This window comes from Mastigoproctus giganteus, chromosome 5, assembly GCF_048544385.1.
Source record: "Mastigoproctus giganteus isolate SK-2022 chromosome 5, ASM4854438v1, whole genome shotgun sequence".
Lineage (NCBI taxonomy): Eukaryota > Metazoa > Arthropoda > Arachnida > Uropygi > Thelyphonidae > Mastigoproctus > Mastigoproctus giganteus.
Window position 1 is genome coordinate 42,594,044 of NC_143579.1, and position 25,978 is coordinate 42,620,021.

At 37.0% G+C, this 25,978-nt stretch overlaps 2 protein-coding genes across 2 annotated transcripts in view; one reads left to right on the forward strand and one right to left on the reverse strand.

The window, feature by feature from the left end:
• Positions 1-6,571, forward strand: part of LOC150085329 (solute carrier family 25 member 36-A-like) — a 179,367-nt gene extending 172,796 nt beyond the window's left edge. The window contains exon 7 of the mRNA XM_090373153.1: positions 5,682-6,571. Coding sequence (XP_090229279.1) covers positions 5,682-5,926 — 245 coding nt within the window. The 3' untranslated portion in view covers positions 5,927-6,571. The remainder of the gene's footprint in view (positions 1-5,681) is intronic.
• A 14,540-nt stretch (positions 6,572-21,111) lies between these two features.
• The window catches only part of LOC150085330 (uncharacterized), a 79,149-nt gene continuing 74,282 nt past the window's right edge, over positions 21,112-25,978 (reverse strand). The window contains exon 7 of the mRNA XM_090373155.1: positions 21,112-21,342. Within this exon, the coding sequence (XP_090229281.1) occupies positions 21,229-21,342 (114 nt within the window). The 3' untranslated portion in view covers positions 21,112-21,228. The remainder of the gene's footprint in view (positions 21,343-25,978) is intronic.

Below are 25,978 nucleotides of genomic sequence, written 5' to 3' on the forward strand. Positions count from 1 at the left end.
CATCTCGAATATTGCGTTCGATAAACTTAATGGCTCATGAGAAAGAATGCTAAAGAAGACAAAAGGATATATATATATATATATATATATTTTTTTTTTTTAATGAAAACCCCAAACACGAAAGGTATCAAAACCTATAGTACTTAGTACCATGCATGGGTTGAAGGAGAAGGGGGGGGAAGGAGAATGCCGGAAACTTTGCTCTAGAGACTAAACATGGTTTCACCACTTCAAGCCTCCAATAAGCAAAGTGGTGGTATTTCACCGGTTGATGAAAGTCATCTAACACCTTGGGCAGTCCGGTGTTGCTATTCCCATTCCAAAATTAGGGCCCTCAACATAGCTCTGGGAGCATCCTTCTGGTGTTTAAGTATGGTATATAAAGATAATAATAAATAAAATAAAATTAATAATAAAAATAAATAAATAAATATTCCTTTAGTTAGCCAAATGGGGGGCGGGTACAAGTTTTCTACATTTTTAAGACCACAAAGAGGCTGGGAGTATAGACTATACACATGTACACTGAAGGTGCTGAAGTCACAGGATGAACGACATTAAGTAATTCTTATTACTTCTTTTAACCTTCACTGCCTTCTTTGTTCTCCGTGATTGCAATTTCTGTTCTCTTAGCCCTTTGTCCTCCATAATGATGAATGCAGTAATGTTAGTGCTTTGCCTTTCTATGCTTACAAACTTATGTAGCCATTATGGTCATTGGATACTTTCTGCATAATTATAGCATAAACTATTATTAATAATATTTTAAACTGTTGCTTTCTTATATATATATATATATATATATATATATATATATATATATATATATATATATGAAATACCTGATCATGTATCAATATTTATTTCTGCTGACATCAGATCAAGCATTTTTTGCATTACCTATATTAGGCCTTTTACTAATATTGTTTCCCCCCCCATATCTGATGACTGCTATACAATTTTCATTTTATTTTTATTGTTATTAGCTTTTTATTAATATTGTGTTGTACTAATTTTACTTTACAGTTCCCCCATTTACATTAAAATGTTACATGGAAAATGTAAGTTTCAAGTAAAAATGTAAATGTCATCACCAGTATCCTTCAGGCATCAACACCATTCACCAGGTGGCAGAGCTGTAGTCTTTGGAAATGGCAGGTGACATTTATGTGCATATGGAGCAGCAGTGTGTTAAGTTCCTGAATGCAGAGAATGTTTCACCCATTAAGACCCCTAATGTTTATGATAATGTGGCACTATTACAGAGAGAGAGGATAAACTGATTTGTGAAGACCAATGCATCAAGATCTAGAAAATGTGTGCAAGAGTGGAAATAAGGCATATTTAACACATTGAAAACACTTCTGGACAATCAGATATATATGCTTAGCATTTTTTTTGTACACGAAGTTGTGAGCCGGGAGTTTTAGGTTCCAAGAATGTTAATACCAGATCACAAGAGGCAGAGAGTGCGGACAGGTACTAATCTTCTGGAGCGTTATGAAACCATGGGCAATGATTTTCCTTATTTTTTGTCTACCTAGGGCAGAGAGTGCAGACAGGTACCAATCGTCTGGAGTGTTATGAAACCACGGGCAATGATTTTCTGTATTTTTTTTTTGTCTACCTAGGTCTCATCACCAAAGATGAGACCTAGAAGAACAAAAACAGTAGGCATTGGAAGAGAAGGAAAGAAGAGACAGACAGTTGATGGCTTTGAAAATGTGCCATTTTCAGCATGCTGCAGTAATCAGTAATTTCAAGCTGTATGTATCCCATGTCATGACCTTTCTTAACAAAAGAAAAAAAAAAAAAAAAAAGCTTGCTCTCAGTGCCAGTGTTGGAGATACAATGTCAATCACCTTCTTCTAAGCTGAAAGAATGTGAAATTCCTTTAGAAAAATGACTGGTACTTTGTGTTTTGATAATGCTCTTTAACCTTAGTTAAAGCGGAGGGTTAAAGGTTAGCTTATGTGTTAAAATGTATGCTGCAATCCTTCCTCTGAAAGTGGATAAATATTTGGTGATATTTACTGATAACTAGAAAGAAGTGAAAAAAAAAAGAGGAAAAGGCAGATTGAAGCAGTTTCAGTTAATGCCTGCTACTAGAGTGCAAGACTCCCAGATCCCCCAGAGGAAAGGGATCTGGGAGTCAATACAAGTAGATATGGGCACTTGTGTCAGAACCCCCCCCCCCCCCCCCAACAGGCAGATATGAAGTTTTCTGAGTGGTGCAGATAGGAAATTATTTTAAAATGTATGTTGCCGGTAAGTTTGTTGGAAAATTTGATGGTGTCCTCGCAATGATTTATTAAACACTATCCTGTAGAGATAGGGAGCTCATAATAGAATAGAATAGAATCTTTAATTGCAGCATGATATACATACAATTAGTCCCGTCACAGCATGGTGGTGCCAGGGGTTTGCAATACATATTTACAAAAGAGATACACATGAGAAAAACATATGTTACATGAATCCAGATTATTGGACGGCAACAAAGCACAGTTCTACATTTTCAGTTCAACAAGGATTCCCTTCCTGTATTTTTTTTATTGTTGGCCACTTCTTGGAGGTCACCATCAATTGCTTGCAGTGAGGGCAGCATTTGCTTTGGCAGGAATCTGCCGGTTAGTACTAGCTGGTTAATCCCACTGTATAAGGCAATTGTAAGACCATATTTGGAATACTGTGTTCAAGTATGGAGACCTCATCTGAAAAAAGACATTGAGCTTCTTAAAAGGGTCCAAAGACTGGTAACTCGAATGGTGATATCTGCAGATGGATGCCCATATGCGGAAAGACTGATTATGTGGGCTACAGAGCTTGGCAACCAGACACCTCAGAGGTGACCTGATTGATGTTTATAAGGCTCTGAGAGGGATTAGTAAAATGAATGAAGGTGGAATTCTCACTGCTATAAGCAATTCCAGAACTAGGGGTCATAAATTCAAATTACAGGGCTTGAGGTTTAGATTAGATTGTAGGAACTTTTGGCGAGTGAGTCGTTGGTTGCTGGAACAAGTTGTCTTCGCAGGTAGTTGCAGCTGAGAGTTTCAGTAAATTCAAAAGTCAATTGGATAGTTGCCAGTGTGAGGAGGGATGCATATAATTTGTGTTTTCTTATCTACTTGGTTGGATTTTTTCTTCTTCTTTTTTTATTTTATTTATTTATTTTTTTTTTTTCAGTGCAGCAAAAGCCTGTGACTTCCAACATTATATGGCAAATACTATTACTATTACATTTTGAATGTGTTTTGTGATAAATGTTTAACGAGGCCAGTAGAATATGATGGCTACCTCTGACAAGTCTATTTAAGGAAGAGGTGGCAAAAGCCATATAAAAGCCCTTCAAAGTTACCACATTGAAAAGTACAACAATCACCAATGAGTGGTACTAACTGATGTCCAAATTTGTTCATGCTCTAAAAGAAGTTTTTTTTTTGGGAGGGGGAAGGCAAGTAAGTGAGTCATCTAAAGGGAAAAGAACTGATTTACAAACTGTAGTACATGCTAATCACAACAGGCTAAGCAGTCTGACTCCAGGCCAGTCATTCTTGAACATGTTGAAAAGCTGTTCTTGTTGTTCTTTTTTTTTTTTTTTTTCCTTTCTGACTTGAATAAGGCACCTTGATCATTCCTTTTAAATGTTATGCCAGCACTTCAAAATCTGAACCCTTCAATCAGATATGCCTCACATTCATTTACTGCAGTCATTATTCCTTGATATGCTAATGAATGTGATGTGTAAATCAGTTAACAGTTGTTAAATAGTTAAAAGTTAAATCTTTTACTTCCCTTTTGGAAGTTAACCATTGCAGACTAAATATAATTATTTTGAATTAAGTCATTAGTAGCACTATTGCCAAGATTGTGTAATCTCCTCTAAAGCAAGAGGAAAATATTGTTCTTTTGTTCAGCAAGGAAGTACTTTATTGCCTTATTTGACTACTTTGTTCATAAGTTGGCAGTGTACATTTTGAAAATTTTTGTTGACAAGTTTCCAGTGTTTCTCAGTATCGTTGAAGATAAAAAAATAGATGGAGCACTAGTTTGGTTTGTGGTATCAGTTCTCAATTTTAAATGTATGAGCCTTAGCAGAAGCTGTTATGAAAAAATCTTTGTACAATGGTCCTTGGTTGAGGGGGTGCCACTGTAGCCAGGTGGGCAGGAGCAGCAGTGCGTAGCACATGCTTCTTGATTAGACCGGAGTTCAAGCCCATGACCACCAAATACGGAGGATGCGGAAAGGTCAGGAAATGACGACTGCATATCCCCAGAGCAATATTGCCTTAGTTGCTAATGCTCCTAAAAACCAAATAACAAACAAACAAAACCTTGGTTGAGGAACTGAAGTGTAGAAGGAAACTTGAAGTATAACAAATTATCTCAAGTTGTGCGTGGAATTTTAACAATTAAGCAATGCTGAATGTGAGAAGATATTCTCCCTCTGATGAAAATTTGGAAATGCTCTTAATAGCTAAGAGAAGACTGCAGGAACATTTTTATAAACAAACCTTTGACTCAGCTGTTCTGAAGGCAAAATCTGCAAGAGTACCTTCCTTGAAGTTATCAAAATCAGTTGGTGTTGTCCAACAGATGTTCCAAGACAGAAATCTGCAGACAGAAAAATCCTGGTTTTGCTAATGTTTGAAAGCATATTGTTCTGGTAAACAGTCCTATGACTGTATCTTAATATAAAAATGTCTGTTTTGTTAGGAAAATTTAATTTCAAGGCCAAAATCTAGATTTAAATAAAAAAAAAAAAAACTCCTGCTTTCAAAAAGTCAGAAATTGGCAGGCAGCTGTGTAACTGATTTGATCTGAATAAGTCAGTCAGTAATCTCTTCCCTTGTGGTGACACTATTTTTGCTAATTATGTCCGTGGCTGGAAAAAGGAGGGCACATAGATGGATAATCCCCCTCTTAGTTCCTGAGATGTGACTACCTTTAGTGGGATTTGATCTATTGATTAGGAAGAATATACCCAGCCTCCTCTGATATTAGTTATATCACATCTTTATGGTACCACCTATTAATTTTGTCCAAATGTCAATAAAAGCTGAGTTTTTGTTTAAAACTTTGGAACAGGTGAAAAATGGAACATTTTTTTCTCTCCATGACATTTTTAAAATTTATAATGAAGTTGCAGAGATAATTTGTGTTCTCTCTTTATTTCTCTTATTTGCAGCTTAAATAGTTAACATGAAACTAGCACATGAAGAAACTATAATAAGTTTTGAATAATAGTTCTGTTATGGTATAATTATTGATGTTTCACATTCTGCCCTTATATTTAGTGTAAACCAATCATAAGTAATGGTGTCTTTTTTCATATTATCTTTAACTTAACTATACAAATAAATAATAGCAAATGCTGACAATTTATATATTATTATAGATAAGAATAAGAATGGACAAATTAAGCATAATGAATAATGGTAAGGTGATTTATTTCATACAGTTTTGGCATGTGTACCAAAAATTTATTTCTATATTCTCTCCTGTAGTTAAATGATGTTTTGCATACTTGTTGATATAAATAGTCTTAACAGTGTTATAAAGATTATCCTAGGTCAGTGAACTATTTCATATGTATTGAAATTTATTTGCTGTCACTTATTAAAATTTAATTCTATATTTATCATTATCCATCACTGTTGAATGTTGACATTTTTCAGAAGTGATCAGAACCCGATTACGCCAGGAAGGTAATAAATATCACTCCTTCTTTCAAACTTTATCACTTGTTTTCCAAGAAGAAGGATCTAAAGGTTTATATAGAGGACTAGGAACCCAGTTGATTAGACAGATTCCAAATACAGCCATCATGATGGCAACCTATGAACTAGTTGTATACTTTTGCTCTTGCCGTCACTTCTCTTCGTTAATAATAGACGATAATGATGAAGAAGAAACATACTAATGTTGGACTGCATTTCAACCAGAAACAGAATGATTTAAGATATCACAAAAATTATAGTAACTGCCAATTATGTGTTATATGAAAAATAACTAGAATGCCTTTGTGTATTTTGGTGTTCTCATTCAGATTTTGCTGGTGATTTGTAAATACTGTATATAAATGTGGTTGTAGTTTGTAGTGTACGTATGTGATTTGTCATTATTGCATTGAAATGTGCAGCTATGGGTGTTGTATAAATTTCATTGTATTTTGAACAGCTAGTTCTGTAAATAAATCCCTGCATTTTTTGTCGTGAAAATTTAACCATTTTACTTGCATTTGCATTGGGGGGACTGGATTCCGGTAAGAATTTTTTATTTGCTTTAATAGTACTTTTGGGCTCTAAGTCATGTGTAGAATTTGACCCCCCCCCCCCATATAAGATTATTGATTAGAATTAATCTTTACTTTCATGTGTAATGGTGTATTAGAGTAAATTTTTCATCACCATTAGAAGAAGCAGAATACTGTATATATTTGGTTTGGAGTGGGAATTTTTAGAGATGGGAAAGGTGTACTATATTTGCTTATTTTATAAGTATTTATTAAATCTGTTTTATTGACTTAAAAGACTAATCTCAGGTTACTTAATGTTCTTTTTTCTATTAAAAAAAAGAAAGTAAGCTACTTGCAATCAAAGATTTTATAAATACTATACTGAATTGCCTGTTCATAACAAGCTATGATGTCACTTTTACACTCACAAAAAAAGAACAATTAACTAATAGCCAGATTTCTTATTTTATATATATAATTTTTTAGAATGTATTATATGGCATGAAATTGTAAAAAAAAAAACACTGTATATATATATATATATATATATTCATTTCTCTATGAAAATAAAATAATTTTTTCTATATTTATGGTATTCTGTGTATTTCTACTTTAGTAGTACTTTTACGTATTTTCAACATTTCAGTTGCCAACAATGATGATTTATAGGTGGCACTTTGAGAAAGCCTGTACCTGGCTTGCTTAGTTTGCACTTATGCTTTGTTTGTGCCTTGTAAAGCTTTACACATTTTGTTGTGTACAGCTTAAATCTTTTCAGTATCTAAGCTTTATTCTAGGGTGCCTCCATAGCCAGGTGGGAAGGAGCAGCAGTGCGCAGCACACTCTTCTTGATTAGACTGGGGTTCGAGCCCGTCACCACCAAATACGGAGGATGAGGAAAGGTCAGGGAATGACCACGGCATATCCTGGAGCAATATGGCCTTAGTTGCTAATGCTCCTAAAAACCAAATTACAAACAAACAAGCTTTATTCTAGTTTTAAGTTTTGTTCCACAGTTCTACTTGACATTATTTTAAAATTGAAGAAACTGGAAATTCTGAAAAGTTCCAAGGTAAACATGAAGAAAAGAAAACTTAAATGCAGCTTTTTGCAAAGATTCTTTCCTTGGTTAAGCAGAATTAATTTTGTTAGTAGTCAGTTATTCAATGTATATTGTCAGAATGTTCCCAGCTGAAGAATAAGTTGGGTCTTTTAGTAAGAAATTTTGTCCAAAAATGGACAAAGATCAAAATAAATTTGTAGGCAATTTTAACCAAAATGCATTTAATACATTGTCTGTATGGAATTTAATTGTAGATAACTTCCAAGCCTTTGGCAGTAGCTTGTTTATTTATCTGTAGGTAGGATGAAAATTTTATAAATTACCATAGGCCGGTTATATACTGGTGTACTGTTAATGCAGTGTAGCGGCATGGGAAGTGACTCCTTGGCTAAAAAGATTGACATTACAGCAATTTGTGTTCATAACAACAGGTTGTTTTTATAATAAGGATTTCTACAGATTACAGTGTAAATGTGATATTACACTATGATGTTGTGGTATGACACATTGGGTGCCTTGCAGTATGTGGAGTACATGCAGCCTTAGTTGAATATAATGGTTCCAATTCAAGTGAGTATAGTGCAAACAGCACTTCTTTAATTATTTCAACGCATTAGCAACTATATTAGCATTTGACCGTTCATATTCAGGTATTGTTCAGCATATTCTTATTGTTTGTTTATACGATTTTTTTCCCTTTCCCTTTTCAATACAAGTTCTTATGGTAATGCTATATCAACGCATAAGTGGAAGAGAATGATTAATCCCTTACCAAGGAAAGAATACAGGTAAAGTTTGAGCAATGTCAAAGTCCAAGCAGCTGACAATGCCAAACAGAATTTTCAGTTTAAGATATTAGAATAGAATTTTCAGTTTAAGATATTTAAGATATTCATTTAACTGGTGATTACTTCATTTAAGTCATCCACAATGATATAGTAGCACCATATCATAAGATGCCTAATCAAGAGAAACACCATCTAGAGTTTAACAGTTTACAAATTTTTAAAATTAAAAATGAGACTGATTATTCTTTTTTTTTTTTTAATTTACTATAAACATTACTAGCCCAATTTCGTTGTCATCTAAAATTGATTTTCAGCCCTAAATTGCAAGAAACAGAATGGTAAATATTCTGATAAGACTTTTCTCTTTCGTTGTAAAGTGTTAGAACATAGTTGTAGTTTTTTAATTCTGAAATGTATTTTACGTGTTTGTTGATCATTACAAAATATATTGGGGGGAGGGGGAAAGAATGATACTGATAAGACTTTGTACAAAGGCACCCTACAGGCACAAGTTCTTGTATTTCCTCTTCAATACCCAATATCTGCAAATACACATCACTTGGGAAGTTTTTTGGTGTAGTGCAGTAAGCAGATCACATTCGATAACTCATATGCAATTCCAGATTTTAAGAAAAAACATGCACCAACTTATGGATAAGTTGTAGTTGAAACAGAGGCAGGAAAATTGATTACTATCTGTGTCCTGCTTATTAACTTATTTTTTCCTCTTTGTACCGGTTGCCATACCCAACAGACTGAGTGACCCACTAGCAATTCATTCCATAACATCATGTTTCTCTTGTGCTTCATACATCAACTGTATACCTGTAAGCGGTGTAAATGAAATAACTGCTGGCTCATGCACTAGTAAGCAGAAAGACAAAAAATTTCAAAGCACTAGTGAATCGGCTTGCATCCACTAGACTCAAATACAGACTGATCCATAGATGAGTTCTGCTGAGTGGTCAACTGATGCATTGTCCTGGTGTGAACATTTTTAAAGCATTTTTGTGTGGGAGAGAAAAAAGATTAAGCTTGTTAATATTCATCACATTTACACAACTTTCATATACTGAACAAGTGAAATTATAACAGTTAAAAATAATATTTTATAGGAATGCATGATGATTTATTACATATCTTTTCACAGGAATTCAGTTGTGAAAAACCTGTGATGTTTTGACAGAAATGTTAATTAAATAACAAATATCTTAAATATCTGATCTCAAATTGATGGTTTACATATTTTTTGGGAGGTTGGCTATTTCATTTAAAAATAAAAGCCATTTAAAAATCAAAGTAAATTTTGATAGAAACTTCCTTCTTTTAAAATAGTTTTCAGGTACATAGTTTCAGTCCCCTTCTGATTCTCTTAAAATGTGCAGTAAATTCTTTGCTCCCATATATTATAATAAAACTTTGATTCAAAATAAAAATGTGATGATTCAAAACAACTCTCTTAGTTATATATATGAGATGCAACAGTTCCTCTTATGTGAGTTTTGTAATTAAAATTATTGCTCAGTAATAATTTTCATTATTTTTCCCTTCTACAGACAGTTATACAGGTTGATTCAAAAGTTGTGCACCATTATCGGAATCATGACTCTGACCAGAGCAGCAAAGCAAAAGGCTCAAGCTAATGGGAGTGCTGTGGTTCAGGGGAGAACTGAGGGGGGGGGCAGTTGCCCTCTGAATCACAGTCTTTTAAAATGCACTGTTTGCTTGATGTTTGCGGATCAGTCGGGTACGGGACATGATACTGCCAAGGGGGATGTCTTTGTGTGTGCACGATGTAAGGAGTGCAAGGAAATCAGGCGACAACTCATCGTTGTTATGGGCCTTTATGAGAGCTTGAAGGACAGGGTGGATGCCCTCGAAGGAAATAAATTGAGGGGCCCATCAAGCTCTCAGCTGCCCACATCAACGCCAGAGCTTGCACTTGGTCATCAGGCAACACAGAGGCAGCCCCCTAGGCAGAATGCGCTGGTCCCACAGGAACTAGTAGTTGTTGGTGACTCTATTGTCAGGGAAACGGGGAACATGCTTTGTAAAAAGGATAGGTGGAATAGGACCAGGGTATGTCTGCCAGGGGCAAAGGTTGATGACGTTGTAGAGCGGATATCATCTTTTAAGGGCACAAAAGGTGATATAGTTATACACGTTGGCACTAATGATATTAAGAGTAGGAGACTGGTGGAATTACTTAGCAGGTACAGGTCACTGTTGAAAAAAAAGCCGTGAATTAGGGTTGAACTTGAAAGTGTCTGCAATTCTGCCCAGACACGATAGGAGGGAGTATATGATGAGAGCCTTGTCGATCAATTCGGCCCTGGAGGGATTGTGCAAGGCTCAAGGGGTAGAATTTTTTTCAGCCTGGACTGTACTTGTTAACAGGAGAGATTGCTTCTACAGGGATGGGATACACTTAAATAGAAAGGGTGCAAGAATTTTTGCTGATGCTGTCGAGGCAGTGTTAGGTGGGTCGGAAAACTGCTAGTTGGGGGGATACAAGGACTAATAGATTAACAGTAGCCACTGGCAGAGGTGGAAGTGATTCTTGCACTGCTTCTATTGAAATGAGCAGAAGCCTGGAAAACAAGATGCAGGATATTTCAGAGACTGCTGGTAGTCATTGCGGTACAAGTAAACACATGGGTTGTGTTAGGGTAGCTAAGAATAGAAACAGGTGCATGTATACCTGCGTGCACACCAATGCTAGGAGTTTTGTAAATAAATTTGATGAATTTGAGGTATTGCTCAAAACATCAAAGGCAGATATTGTTGGGATATCAGAGACGTGGTGTCACACAGATATAAGTAATGCGGAACTGGAATTTGGGGAATACAATGTGTATAGAAAGGATAGACAGGACGGGAGGAGGGGTTATGCTATTAATTAAGAAACACATAAAGTCCAAGGAAGTGAAGCCAGTCGACATCGATGGACAGGGCAGTGTCGAGTCAGTTTGGTGTGACATAAGCATAGGGAAATCAAAATTGAGAGTAGGAGTGTGCTATAAGCCTAATGACTCTGATGAGTATAATAAGATATTGTACAGGGAAATAGAGTGGGCCAGTAAATCAGAGAGTCTTATAATGGGGGATTTTAATTTCCCAGATATTGACTGGAATTTGTGGGTTGGTCACTCGCACACTAGCAAGGCTTTTGTGGATTTATTGGATGATTGTTTTCTACATCAGCATGTTCGTGAGGCAACAAGAGGGAGCAATACTCTTGATCTGATTATCAGTAGTGATTCTTCATGCATTAAGAATCTGCAGATAAATGAACCACTAGGTGGCAGTGATCACAGTGTGTTGAAGTGGGATTTACTCAAGGAGGTAACTACCATCAGAGGTAAAGGGAAGGGTTTTTGTTTTCGTAAAGGCGACTATGATGGTCTGAGACAGTATTTAAAAAATTCTATACAGTGGGACCAACTGATGATGTTACCAACAGCAAACTCAAAATGGGAAGCATTCAAGGAACTAATCTTGGAGGCTACCAGGCTTTACATACCAACTAAGAAATATTGTTCAAGGTTTAGGCCTAAATGGTTGTCAGATGAATTAATGAGACATGTGGCAGAGAAGAAAAATGCATGGGATACATACAAATTAATGGGTGACATGGAAGCCTATGATAGATATAAGTTGGTCTGTAACCAAGTCACAAAGGAGATCAGGCAGACTACGAAAAATCCTTGGCAAAGGATGCAAAGAAAAACAGAAAAGAGTTCTTTACATATTTGAACTCGAGAAGGAAAGGGATGAATCAGATTGGTCCACTGGATATTGATGGTTCAACAGTTGAGGATCCTGCTCAGGTGGCTAACAATCTAAACGAGTATTTTGCATCTACATTCACGCATGAGGAGTTATTCAGGTTTGGTTTTTTTTTTTTTTTTTTTTTTTTTTTATTAGGAGCATTAGCAACTAAGGCCATATTGCTCCGGGATATGCGGTGGTCATTCCCTGACCTTTCCGCATCCTTCATATTTGGTGGCGACGGGCTCGAACCCCGGTCTAATCAAGAATCGTGTGCTATGCACTGCTGCTCCTTCCCACCTGGCTACGGAGGCGCCAGTTATTCAGGAAGGAGAATGATGTAGGTAAAGTAAACATTGGCAGTGAGCTGGATGATTTTGTAATAACTGAGAGGAAAGTGGAGAAGAGATTGTTGAGGATAAACATAAAAAAGCACCATGTGCAACAGTATGGGATCTATCCAGTTATATTAAAGGAGGCAGCAAAGGAAGTATGCAAACCCCTAGCCATAATTATGAGAGCTTCTTTGGACTCAGGGGAGGTACCCATAGACTGGAGATGTGCAAATGTAACCCCAATTCACAAAGGAGGATCAAAGGCTGACACAAGTAATTATATGTTGTTTGTTGTTTTGGTTTTTAGGGGCATTAGCAACTAAGGCCATATTGCTCTGGGCATGTGCGGTGGCCATTCCCTGACCTCTCCGCATCCTCCGTATTTGGTGGTCACGGGCTCGAACCCCGGTCTAATCAAGAAGCGTGTGCTACGCACTGCTGCTCCTGCCCACCTGGTTACGGAGGCGACCACAAGTAATTATATGTTAGTTTAACTTCTGTTCCAGGTAAATTAATGGAGGCACTGGTTAAAGAAGCACTGCAGGATCATCTAGACAAGAATTCAGTTATAGCTCAGACGCAGCATGGTTTTGTTAAGGGCAGGTCTTGCCTGACCAATTTGATTGGATACTATGATGTAGTCACAAAAGAACTGGATGCAGGGAATAACTTTGATATTATATATTTGGATCTTAGAAAGGCTTTTGCTACTGTTGCACATGGAAGACTGCTGCACAAATTGGAGCAGTGTGGCATTGGAGGCAAATTGCTGCTATGGATAAGGGGTTGGTTGAGTGGCAGAAGACAGAGAGTGGTAATCAATGGACATTGCTCAACGTGGACTAATGTTATTAGTGGAGTTCCTCAAGGTTCAGTGTTGGGTCCGTTGTTGTTTTCGGTGTTTATGAATGATATTGATGATGGGATATCAAGTTTAATGTCCAGGTTTGCAGATGATACAAAGGTTGGCAGGGTCGTTAAGCACACTACTGACGCTATGCTGCTGCAACAGGATCTGGAAAGGTTGAACAGATGGGCTGAGAGGTGGCAAATGAAGTTTAACATTGACAAATGTAAAGTACTACATATGGGAAACAGTAACCCCAGAGCAACGTATCAACTCTGCGGTACTACACTGACAGTGGTGGAGAATGAAAAGGACCTGGGGGTAATTGTGCAGGCAGATATGAAGTTCTCTGAGCAGTGCAGACGAGCTGCAAGAGTAGCTCATGGTGTCTTGTCAATGATATACAGGAATTTTTCTAGCAGGGATAAGGAGGTGATTATTCCCTTGTATAAGGCAATGGTTAGGCCACATCTTGAGTACTGTATACAGGTCTGGAGGCCTCATTTCAAGAAGGATGTAGAACTGCTGGAACGGGTACAGAGAAGGGCAACAAGATTAGTGAATGGAACAAAGGGTTGCTCTTACGAAGAAAGGCTTAAGTTTTGCAAATTACAGAGTCTGGAGACTAGGCACCGGCGAGGTGATCTGATAGAGGTGTATAAGGCTTTGAATGGTTTGAGCATGCTCAATGCCAATGGGATTCTTCATCTTGCTCAGAATAATCACCTCAGAGGGCATAAATTCAAATTGAGGAAGGACGGATGTCGGATAGATGTGCGGAAATTTGCCTTTGGCCAGCGGGTGGTTGGTTGGTGGAACCGACTTCCATCACTTGTTGTTGAAGTTGATAGTCTAAACAAATTTAAAGCTCAACTGGACAGGTATTTCGAACGAACAGAGGGGTGAAATGGGAGTGGGGTTTTTTTTTTTTGGCTGATGCTGAATAAGCTTGCTTTCTTGCATCATATGCCTCTACTAATGCTAATTATAAATACTGCAAATTGATATATATTTTTTTGTTTAGAGATAAAAAAAAAAAATGGATGACAAGGTGAGCTTAGTGTTTATGTATTGGGGTACACATTATTCAGTTGCTGAAGAATTTAACAGGAAAAATCCACAGTGGTTTCCAATTTATCAATCAACTATTGGATGACTAATAAACCACTTTAAAGAAACCAGAAGTGTTGATGATCATCCTTGAAGTGGGAGACTAGAAAGTCTAACTGCTGAAGAAACATCAGTAATGGTATTTGCACAGCTTGCAAACAGCCCAAAAAAAATTGGGCTGTTTGCAAGTATAAAGTGTAACTCATTCAGGATGTGTATGATTACAACAAGAGTTGTGGGAGTGGATGTTGCAAAACAGATGTACCAGTCTTCAGTGACAAGGCAATATTTTATTGAAGAGGACTCTGGAGTCAGGAACTCAATGATGCTACTAAAACATTGACTCAAATCGATAAAATGCCTTTATTGAACAAAAAAACACGTACTGACTGTATAAATTATATATTAAAATAAAATAAGATGGCATATAACAAGAATAAAATATAAAAGTGCTAAAAAGATGTTTAAAATCACTAAAAACCACTAAAACAGGAGCTTTTGGCAGCAGCAGCGGCTACCTTAATCAGCAATAATGGTTGCAGGTTATCCAACTATCTATATATGTACACAATACCCCAGCAGATCTGCAACACAAACTATGCCACCTGCGCATAGTCCATTTCTCATGCATTGGAACCGGAAATGAAACAAACCACCCTAAACTGTTTATCTCTCCTTAGGATAAGGGCTTGAAAGGGTGGATGAATGCGACAGCCCTTATCTCTGTTAAGACTATAACATCCAGACGAACATATCCTTAAGCTCTCTAGCCATTTCCAGTTCCAAAAGCCATGTGCTCTATCCACGATCACGGCTTCTTTAGCTGTAATCCCATGCCCAGTTTCCTAGGCATGTTCAGCTACAGCTGAACCCACATAATTGGCTGTCTTGAGGGCCCGATTGTGTTCCCCCAGCATATGTTTCGTTTCCCCTTACATAACATTTCATCACAATCCGGACACTCAATTTCATATACGACCACACTAATGTCATTACCCGCAATAGGATCTTTGATTGTGGACACTACTGTGTGCAGTCTCTGACCTGGCAGCTGCACACTGTGCATCTTACAGGAAAGTAAAATAAAGGAAATATGTTCTGAAATGACCGGATAGTAGGGAATGTATGCGGTGACAACAGGTGTAAAAGCATCCCTGCGACTGCTATTCATATCTCTTGAACACCCCTCAATAATGCTCTGGGGGTGACCTCACGTTACTAGGTCAGCCGTAACCCATTTAGTCTCATCGCCCTTCTCCTCAGATGAAGAGCAGTGGGACCCCACCCTTCCCATTAAGGCCTTAACCACACTATTTTTGTGGCAACCAGCCTTAGCAGTTTTAAAGTGTGTATTGGCCACGACACGTGTTCTGTAAACCTTAGTTTTCAAGTGTCGGCCTTCTCTGTACACACACATCTAGAAATGGAAGGCCCCCCCTCGCTCAACTTCTGAGGTAAACTGAATATAGGGCAAACCGTTATTCAACCAATTAAGTACTTCTGTTTTGTATCACTGTGAACATGTCATCAACATGCCTCTTCCACCCCTGTAATGGAGGTGGGCTAGATCCCCAACATCCTATCTTCGAACTCTTCTATGGCTAAATTGGCTATAATTGCACTAATAGGTGAACCCATGCTTCCACGGACCTGCGGGTACATAACATTTTGAACTAACATGGTGGTACTAGGTAAGCATAAACTAACACCTTCACAAATGTCTTCACCACTTAGGGCTGTCCTATCCTTCAAAGTACCATCCCTAATCCAAAGCCTTCCGCACACAATCCAAGCCATGTTGAACAGGTATACACGTGAACAAAGAAACAACATCGAAAGATGCCATAATCTCACCCTCTTCTACCTCCTGAGCATGAACGAACTGTACAAACTCCCTACTGTTTTTAATGGTGTAATCCGAGTGCTCCACTACGGTTGATACAAGTTCAGCCAAAAACCTGTATAGTGCATGTGTTGGACTGCCCACAAATGACACAATGGGCCTGAGAAGTACCCCAGCCTTGTGTACTTTACGCAGGCCATAAAACCCAGGCAAATGACAGTCTGATGCATGCAACCTCCAGGAAACCTCGGATATTTTTCCCACCTTGAGCCAACTCTGGACTAATTTGTTAACTCGTTCCGGCTACCCATGGGGTTCCTACGAATGAAACTATACATAGAGCTATCATTTAATAAACTAAGGGCCTTTTCCTGATAATCATATCTTTGTTCAACACTACTGTGGATCTACCTCTGTTTGCATGTAGTACCAGACGTGTGTCAGGCTGTCATTTGCCTAGATTTTACGGCCTAGTGTTTTAGTAGTATCATAGATGAATCAAGGCAATATTTTACCTAAGTGGACACAATTTTCATTACTGGTCAGGCAGTAATCCTAATTGGATGGAAGTAATCAACACTACCGTTGGGTTATGATGTGAGCTGGAATATGGGACAGTCATAATTTGTCCTTTAACAATAACGTTACTGGCAAAATGTACTTACATATGCTACAGAATTACTTGATGGATTTTCTGGATGATGTTCCTTTACAACAAAAAACCATGTTCTTCCAATGAAATGGAGCAACAAGGGATGTTGCAAAACATTGCAATTTATTGGTGGTGCAAAACTCCCAATGAACAGTTCCCCAACAAGTGAATATGATGAAAGGGGTCACCCAGTTTACCAAACTTCACACCCCTTGATTTTTTTCTTTTGTATGTCATATATCTGCTGTTTACCAGAACTGTCCAAGAAACATTGACAAACTTAAGGAAGCAGTATCATCGGAATGCCTTCAAATTACAAAAGAGACATTGATACTTGTCGGTACTAATAATACAAAGAATTCAAAAGTGTTTGCAAGTTGGAAATGATCATTTTGAACACCTATTACAGTCAAAATAATTTATTCCATGGTATGGACTTTTGATTCACCCTGCAGAAATAATACTGCCATCAGTAAAAGTATGGAAACTTACAGAGAGCGCAGCATAAAAAATAGAAGCATTCAGAATGGGCTGTGCAGAGTTGGCCTTCCATGAAGGCCAACTCTGCACCTAATCATTGGCTACCATTTTGGCCAAATGGAATGAACTATGTACAAAGTAGATAACTTAAGTCAACCACTGGTAATGTTCTAAATAGAGGAGATAATAGGAGAGTCTACGATCTGGTAAACCAAAATAACTGATGAATAGGGACTGAAAAACTTAAATTATTTGAAAAACTTATGAACACAGTTGCCACCTTTGCAATAGTAGAGCTGGAAGTTCATGCATAAGCATTTACACAGAGCTGTACTCCATGGATTTGTATGATATTGCTGCAGTACATACATCGATGAGCTAAAACATTATGACCAGCGAGTCGTTATGCAAATCGAATCAACTGCAGGTGGGAACATGGTATAAAAAAACCCGATACTTAGCTCCGTTAATCAATATTACTCTTGTTCTTCAGATGGGAAAGGCAGCGGACTTGAGTGAGTTTGACAAAAGCCAAATTGTAATGGTCAGAGCATATCCAAAACGGCATGGCTGGTGGGGTGTTCATGGTCAGCACCTACTGAAAGTGGTCCAAGGAGGGGAAACCCATGAACCAATGGAAAGGTGTTGGATGACCACGGTGAGTGAAGGCTCTCCCAGATAGTACGTGGCAACAGAAGGGTGACTGTGGCGCAACTTGCCAGTAATTGGAATGCTGGTGATGGGAGTAATGTGTCACAACACACAGTACATCAAACCTGCTGAAAATGGGACTGCGTAGCCACAGGCCTCTCTGAGTGCCCATGCTAACTATGGTTCACCGGTGACAGCACCTACAATGGGCACGCGAGCATCGAAACTAGACCTTGAGTGATTGGAAAAAGGTTGTCTGGTCCGATGAATCACGTTTCCTGTTGCACCATGTGGACGGCTAGGTATGTGTGTGTCGTTTACCTGGGGAAGTGATGGCACCTGGATGCACCATGGGATGAAAAGCTGGTGGCTGCGATGCCATACTTTGGGCAATATTCTGCTGGGATACCCTGGGTCTAATCATCCTTGTACCGGGCACTCTAACCTCTACCTAAACATTGCTGACTAGGTACACCCTTTCATGGCAACGGTCTTCCCATCTGGTGGTGCCATCTTTCAGCAGGATAATGCGCCATGCCACACTGCCCGGATTGTTCGAGTGGTTCGCGGAACATGAGGAAAACTTCCAGGTATTGTCCTGGTCTCCAAATTCCCCAGACATCAATCCCGTCGAGCATCTGTGGTTTGTATTGGAACAGCAACTCCGATCTGCAGCGTCTCAACCACGGACCTTACAGGAGTTAAAGGATCTGCTGGTTATGTGTTGGTACCAAATACCACAAGACACATTTAGAAATCTTGTAGCATCCATACCTCGCTGGGTACAAGCTGTTTTGGCTGCACGTGGAGGACCAACATCATATTAGGTAGGTGGTCATAATGTTTTGGCTCATTGGTGTTATACCCTATATAATGACAAAAAATGAAACACTGGCAGTAGTGGTGATGAATTATAGCTAAACTCTGGAATAACTGGAAGATCACACGGAGCAATGCACCTCATGTAATCTCTTCCAGTATGAGAGTATAGCTCTAAAGATAAAGTTTAGTAATAGTGCTACAGTGCAGTATTTTTTAATTGGAACTAATTAAAAAATAACTGAATAACTGAACTATGATATTTTGAACAATTTTTTGCTACCTGTGCCATAAGGTTCTACTGAAAGTCCTTGTATATCAGCAGGATAATGCTTCTTTCACAAAGCAAATAGTGCAAATCATTGCCTTGAGGATAACATTGGGAATTTGCTTTAGGCAACATGGAATATAAATAAAATCTTCAAGATGCTTTTACATATAAAGAACAAAGCGAGAATAACCCACCAATGCTAGCAAGTTTTCAGATCAATAAAAATCTCAAATTAAGCTTTTTTGTAAATATGTTGTCGGTTGGTTGTTTTTATAATACATCGGTATCTTAGGCAACATTACTCTAGTTTGTTATACCTGAGCAAGTATGTCTGCTCAAGCCAATTTGCATGTTATGTGGGATGAAAAAACATGGAATAACTTATTGGGGAAATAACCATATGTCTAATTGAGATCAGCTAAATATATTGAGTAAAAAAGAAGGCATAATTTACAATGACTATTTTATTTTTATTTCTGATTATTATTTACATATTAGTAGTCATTCTTAACATGAAAACTAGAAATTCTTCTATTTCAAATGACTGTATCAAATATCTTACTGGTACAAAGAGCAAATATAATTTTTACTATAAACAATATTTACATAAGTAATAGTGTTAGCTAGAATGCTAAAACTTGCTTTACAAATAAGTAACAAAATATAGCCTAAGTTTCATATTATATTTTGAAATAACGGCCATTACTGGATGGATGAATCATGCTTCCCAACACTAATTTAATCAACTATAGATAGTATTAGATGTTTAAATCAATACTCCTTGAAAAAACTTAATAAGTTACACAAAAGATGTTAATAGTTCAAAAGCAACATATCTATATATGGTTCGGCAGAATTATTTTTGAGATTACTGTAGATCTCTTAAACATGTAACAAATTTAAACTAGCAAAAGTAGGTACTATTATTTATTTCAAGCAAGAATTAGCAAATGCCAAAAACCACAACATGTTAAATAATAAGCATTTCCTTCTTAAATGTGATTTTTATTCAGAATTAAGCCTCTTGTTATGTAGAAAAATGTTCCTGTAAACAATGTATGTATTCACTGTGCCATAAGAACTAGTTTCCAAGATTCAAGAAGTAATTTAGTGAGATGCCATTTAAAATAACTAACTCTACTAGTACCATTAAATAAAGAGAAAATTATAAAAGCCACGCAGCCATTATGTTTCAAATCAAAAAAGTGTATACGATGCAAATTCTGAATTTTTTTTTATGTTAATATCTACATGGTTCAGATTTTTTCTATTGATTTTTGATGTGGTTATTCTTATCTTATAAGATGTGACATGGAAATTAATATTCACAGACAATTTATAATATGGATGACACAATGAAAACCAATTTATTCACTCAACACTGGACAGAACTCTTTCTAAAAGACTATTCTTTCCTTTAGTTATAATTTATAATGTTAAAATATCAATTGCAGGAAAAAAACACAGAATAGAAATACTTAATAACCACATTTACAATTATTAGACCTCAACAGATTGTATAAATCCACCGAGGTCTATAACACTTTTGAGGTGGGCTTTTTAGACATCACTTAGAAGATGGATATAGGAAGAATGAACTGCTTTGGCTGTAGAAAAAGATTCAGTGTTGAATTATCTTGCATTCAGCAAAAACAGCTGAAGAGTGAGAACACGTAAATTGTAATTAAATAACTGATAATTATGATAAACTAGCCAGCCAATTTTTTACCTGAATAAATTTTTTAATTATTACATAATTAATGGTTAACACATAATTTCCATCAAAACTAACATGATGTTCATAAGGGAAAAAACTAATTTTAATTAGTGATAAGATGAGATCACAGCTGTCATGATATATACTATATATATATATATATATACATAACTTCTGATTGCTGTTACAGCCGAAATGCCATTTTACATTAATAAACTTTCTTTTCAGACATTTAACAAAAAGCAACAGGACGTTCATAGACATGAATGTGGATGAAATTTTTATATCTATGGGGGGAAAATGCACCTATTTAAAAAATACAATCATATAAAAAATAACTCAGATTACCAAAATTAACACGAGAATTTTATAAGTTACTATAAATTATTTAACATACTATAAATTATATAGTATTTATAGTTACTATAAATTATCTAACTCCATAATTCTGTTGTTCATGTCATGTTAAAACAGAACTGAGGAGAGATCTTTACAAGTCAGTAGTATCGTATTTTTACATAAGAGTACTTGTATAAAATATGATGCAATAAAATTAACAATTAGGTTCAAATGAAAATTGCACTATTTTACAGATGGCTGAAATTCATAGAATTGAAAATAAACAAGTAATTACACTTTTTTAAGTGATCAAAAAATGCCTCTCTTCACTAGTAGCAACTGGATTTACAGCGACTGTTCTCTGTGGATTATTTTCCCTTTCTCTCAATCGAGAAAATGAACACAGAAGTATAATCTACAAAAAACAAATTATAAAGGATAATTTTTAGTCTCCAGATTCCTAAAAAAAATACTCTGTATACCTGAATTGATAACAATGACACTGTATAGTTATTTGCTGTATAAAAAAATTACTTCAATTTGAAACAATTTAGTATTAGTAGTGGCAAATGATGCAAGCTCATAAAGCATAAAAAATAAATAAAAATTACCCTCTAGTACTTTTTCCTCAAATTTATTCAAACTACCCACTTCCATAAAACCAGACAAAAGTTTGCTCCAACAATCAATCAACTCTGGCTGAAAGCAACTTTTTGCACATCTATCTTGAAACCATTCTTTTTAGGTGCATTTGTGTATATATATATATATATAAAATAATATGTATGGTAGTAGTTGAATGTACCTCGAAGGTGAGGTATAAGTAGGTCGGTATAGTGTAGACCCATTGTAGTCTGTGATATGCCATAACCCATCAAAACGTGAAGACCTATGCACGTGCCAACGGAAACTGGAAAAAATAATATATACACATGCAACGTATAAAAATTATTAACATGTTAATTATAGGTATGTAGATACGTTGAAAGGGACTTTATATATATATATAAATTTATGTGTATATATATATATCTGATAATTAAAATAAATATGATATTTAAAATAAAAACATCAGCCAGTAGTTTTTATATTATTTTGCATTTTATATTATTTTGCATTTCGTTTCGCTCTGTATTATTGCCGTACTACTGGCTGATGTTTTTATTTTAAATATCATATTTATTTTAATTATCAGATATAATTAGGCATCATGTGGAGGATGTGTATTTGCTGCCTCTAATGATAGCTACATAGCCATATTTATTTATTTTTATTACTTTTGCCTAACTTTTACCTCACATAATATATATATATATATATATATACACACACACACACACCAAAGAGTCAAAACATTATGACCACCTACCTAATATGATGTTGGTTCTCCACATGCAGCCAAAACAGCTTGTACCCGGCAAGGCATGGATGCTACAAGATTTCTAAATGTGTCTTGTGGTATCTGGTACCAACACAACCAGCAGATCCTTTAACTCCTGTAAGGTCCATGGTTGAACAGCAACTTCGCAGATTGAAGTTGCTGTTCCAACACAAACCACAGATACTCAATGGGATTGATGTCCCATGAAAGGGTGTACCTGGTCAGCAATGATGTTTAGGTAGTTGGTAGGCATCACATGCCCGGCACATGGATGACTGGACCCAAGGGTATCCTAGCAGAACATCGCCGAAAGCATGACACCGGCTTGTTTTTGTCCCACGGTGCATCCAGGCACCACTTCCCCAGGTAGATGACGCACACGCACCCGGCCATCCACATGGTGCAACAGGAAATGTGATTCATCGGACCAGATGACCTTTCAATCACTCAAGGTCCAGTTTTGATTCTCGCATGCCCACTGTAGGTAAACTGTGGTTAGCATGGGCACTCGGAGCAGCCTGCGGCTACACAGCCCCATTTTCAGCAGGGTTCAATGTACTGTGTGTGTTGTGACACATTACTCCTGTATCCAGCATTCCAATTGTGGACGGGAGTAATGCACATTGTGTCACAGTTGCCCTGCGGTGCGTTGTGCCACAATTACCATGTACCATCCGGGAGAGACTTCGCTCACCTCGAACATCAATGACCGTGGTCGTCCGACACATCACCGGCGGTCCTTGGGTTTTTCCTCCTCAGACCACTTTTGGTAGGTACTAACCACAGCTGACCGTGAGCACCTCACCAGCCGTGCCGTTTCGGATATGCTCAGACCCAGTTGTCTGGCCATTACAATTTGGTCTTCGTCAAATTGCTTAAGTCCACTGCCTTTCCTGTCTGAAGAACAAGAGTAACACTGATTAACGGAGCTCAGTATCAGGTGTTTTTTATACCGACCCACGCACGTGCCGTAATTCACCGGCAGTTGCTTCGATTTGCATAACGACTCGCTGGTCATAATGTTTTGGCTCATTGGTGTATATATATATAAACTATGAAACTAAAGTAAAATGTATGCCAGTAGTATGGCAAATCAGTAGAAATAATTACTAAACCCATCAAATAATACCAAAAGAAAAGAAAAAGTGGTCTAACATTCAAAATGAAGTGATTCCCTGACCATTATTGGCCTTGTGGTCCTCCGTCGAGATGAGGCAACCCGCAAACGGTCCTCTGCAGTAAATATTTACCCAGATCAAATTACAATTCATAAATTCTATAATTTTTACACTAATTACAGAGCTGAAACTCGCTATAGTTGGAGCCAGAACTTTTTTCTTGAATTTTCCCACTTAAATTTTCAAAACCTTCTATTGAATTTCACGCAAATGACAAAAATGTGACATCAAGTATGCAATTTTTTAGGCCTTTTCAATTAATTTTTTTACCCCTGCCCTAACCAGCCTAGAGCTTATGAAACCCGACACTTGATTCGTTTCTTGGTGTAAAGCGCGCGAATTTCTTTTTACGGAGAGGAGCAGTTCTGATAAACAACTCCGCGTGAATACGAGCGAAGCGTGGGAAGTATATATCACGTCACCAGTACAGCTACATCGAGACGGTAAGGGAGAAGTGTAAATAAACAAAAGACGAACAGGAGCTACTTTTTTTTGACATAAGAGGCAATAAAGCCATACAGTACCAATAACAGTTTATGGAAGGTGAACAGATCGTATTTCCTTTCTTCAACGTGTATTGCTCCTATGAACAAAAGATCAAGGAAATTCATCTGTTGGAAACGGGAAAAACTGGTGTAAAACTGATAACACTGCAATGCGCATTTGATAAAAAAAAAGTTTGCTTTATTGTAATTGTTTTTAGTAAACAATATCAGAACAGCAGTTTCCTGGGTTTGATCTTCTAACCAAATTTCGAGAAAATATTTCTATTTATAGCTGCGTTATAAACTTCGAAACTGGTGCATCAAAAGAAAGAAAAACAAAATCATCCGCTATGAATTTCTTTCTTTCTTGAAATGTGTATTGTTCACATAACTGCAATATTTGTAACAATACAAAGCTAACAGATTACAACTAACGGCTGCTCAAAAAGTATCGTTAGAAGATATTTGCTTGTTACGCTTTGATGGGAGAAATTCTGTTTTAGTACAGAAGCCGAATAAATTCACTATCCATGGTCATAATGCTGTTCTGAACTGCAAAAAACAGATAAACTCCGCTGACAAATAGACTTACTCCCCATCACTTTTATTGTTTTACTGTGGTTTTTGGCAGATGAGTCAGTGACTGCTAAATGCAGTGCGATTTCTTGTATTCTCTCTCCCTCTCTCTCTCTCTCTCTCGGGATCTCTGACCGTGTGGTCATCACATAATATAAACAGAAAATTTGTTTGTCGGAATGCTGCCCATCAATTATCAACTCTTTTACCGACCTTCTAATGTATGTTCAAATAATCCACTTTGCGAAATTCGCAAGTACTACATCAATTAGGAACAAAAACGGTTCCCCCCAACATAATGAATTACTTTATATGTATAATAATGATTTTACTGACTGGAAGAAAGTGTCCACAATAAAACAATTGTACAAGGCGAAAACATGCGGTCACTCAAAGGATAAGCAATACAGCGATGTTTGAAATTTATAATGCAGTTCACTAGCTAATATTTCCAGAGGAATTATTCTGGATTTTTTATCAAATGAGCACCAGACCAAAATCGGACTAATTAGTAATTCTGCATCCTAGGATGAACTGACTAATTAGAACTCCAGCAACTGTGATGAAACATCATGCACACCGATATCGTTTGCTACAGCAATAATGTAAAGAAACGAAGCAAAATATTGTAACAGAGCTATAATGCAAAATAATGTTAGAAAGTAAAAATGCAAAATATTGTTCTCTAAAACAATTGCAGTTTTGGCATCCTAGGATGAAGCTGACTTAGAGCTGCAATGCTGTTTTTTTTTTTATTATTATTATTATTTATTTTCTTTATTTATTTTTTGTTTTTGTATGGGTGGCTCCTAGAACAAAAGTTCATCTCGGCCTCGTTGCTCTGTTCAGTTTTTATGCATTGTCAGGGTAAGGCCAGTGTGTGTTGTGAAAAAAAAAAAAAAAAAAAAATCATCCCGCTTAGGAATATCCCATGTTTGATGAAGACAGATGAAAAGGAAGGCAAGAGAGAGAGAAAAAAATTTTTCATCCTGCACGGGAGAAAGTGACAGGAAAGAAAAACTGTTTGTGAGCTTATGTGTGTGTTCTGTATTGTGATGTTGTATTTGGGCATTCTGGCTACCTGGAAGCAGCAATCACCTGGCTGCCTCCAGGTACTTGTCCCTAGCAGGAGGGCAAGATCTCCCCTACTAACTGCATGCTCTCCTCCCTGGGGAACTGCTAGTAGTAGTAGTAGTGGCATGTGATGCAAGAAACCAAGTGTATGAGCTTATGCAGCATTAGCCAAAAAAAAAGTTCCCAGGGAGGAAAGAAAAACTTGTATAAGATGAAGAGAGGGAAGGAGAAAAGAGGAGAAGCACTATCCCGGCCCAGGGAAGCCCCATTCCAGGATGGATTGCTAGAACAACACAAGAAAAAAATAAATAATAATAATATAATAAAATAAAATAAATAAATAATATAAATGAAAGT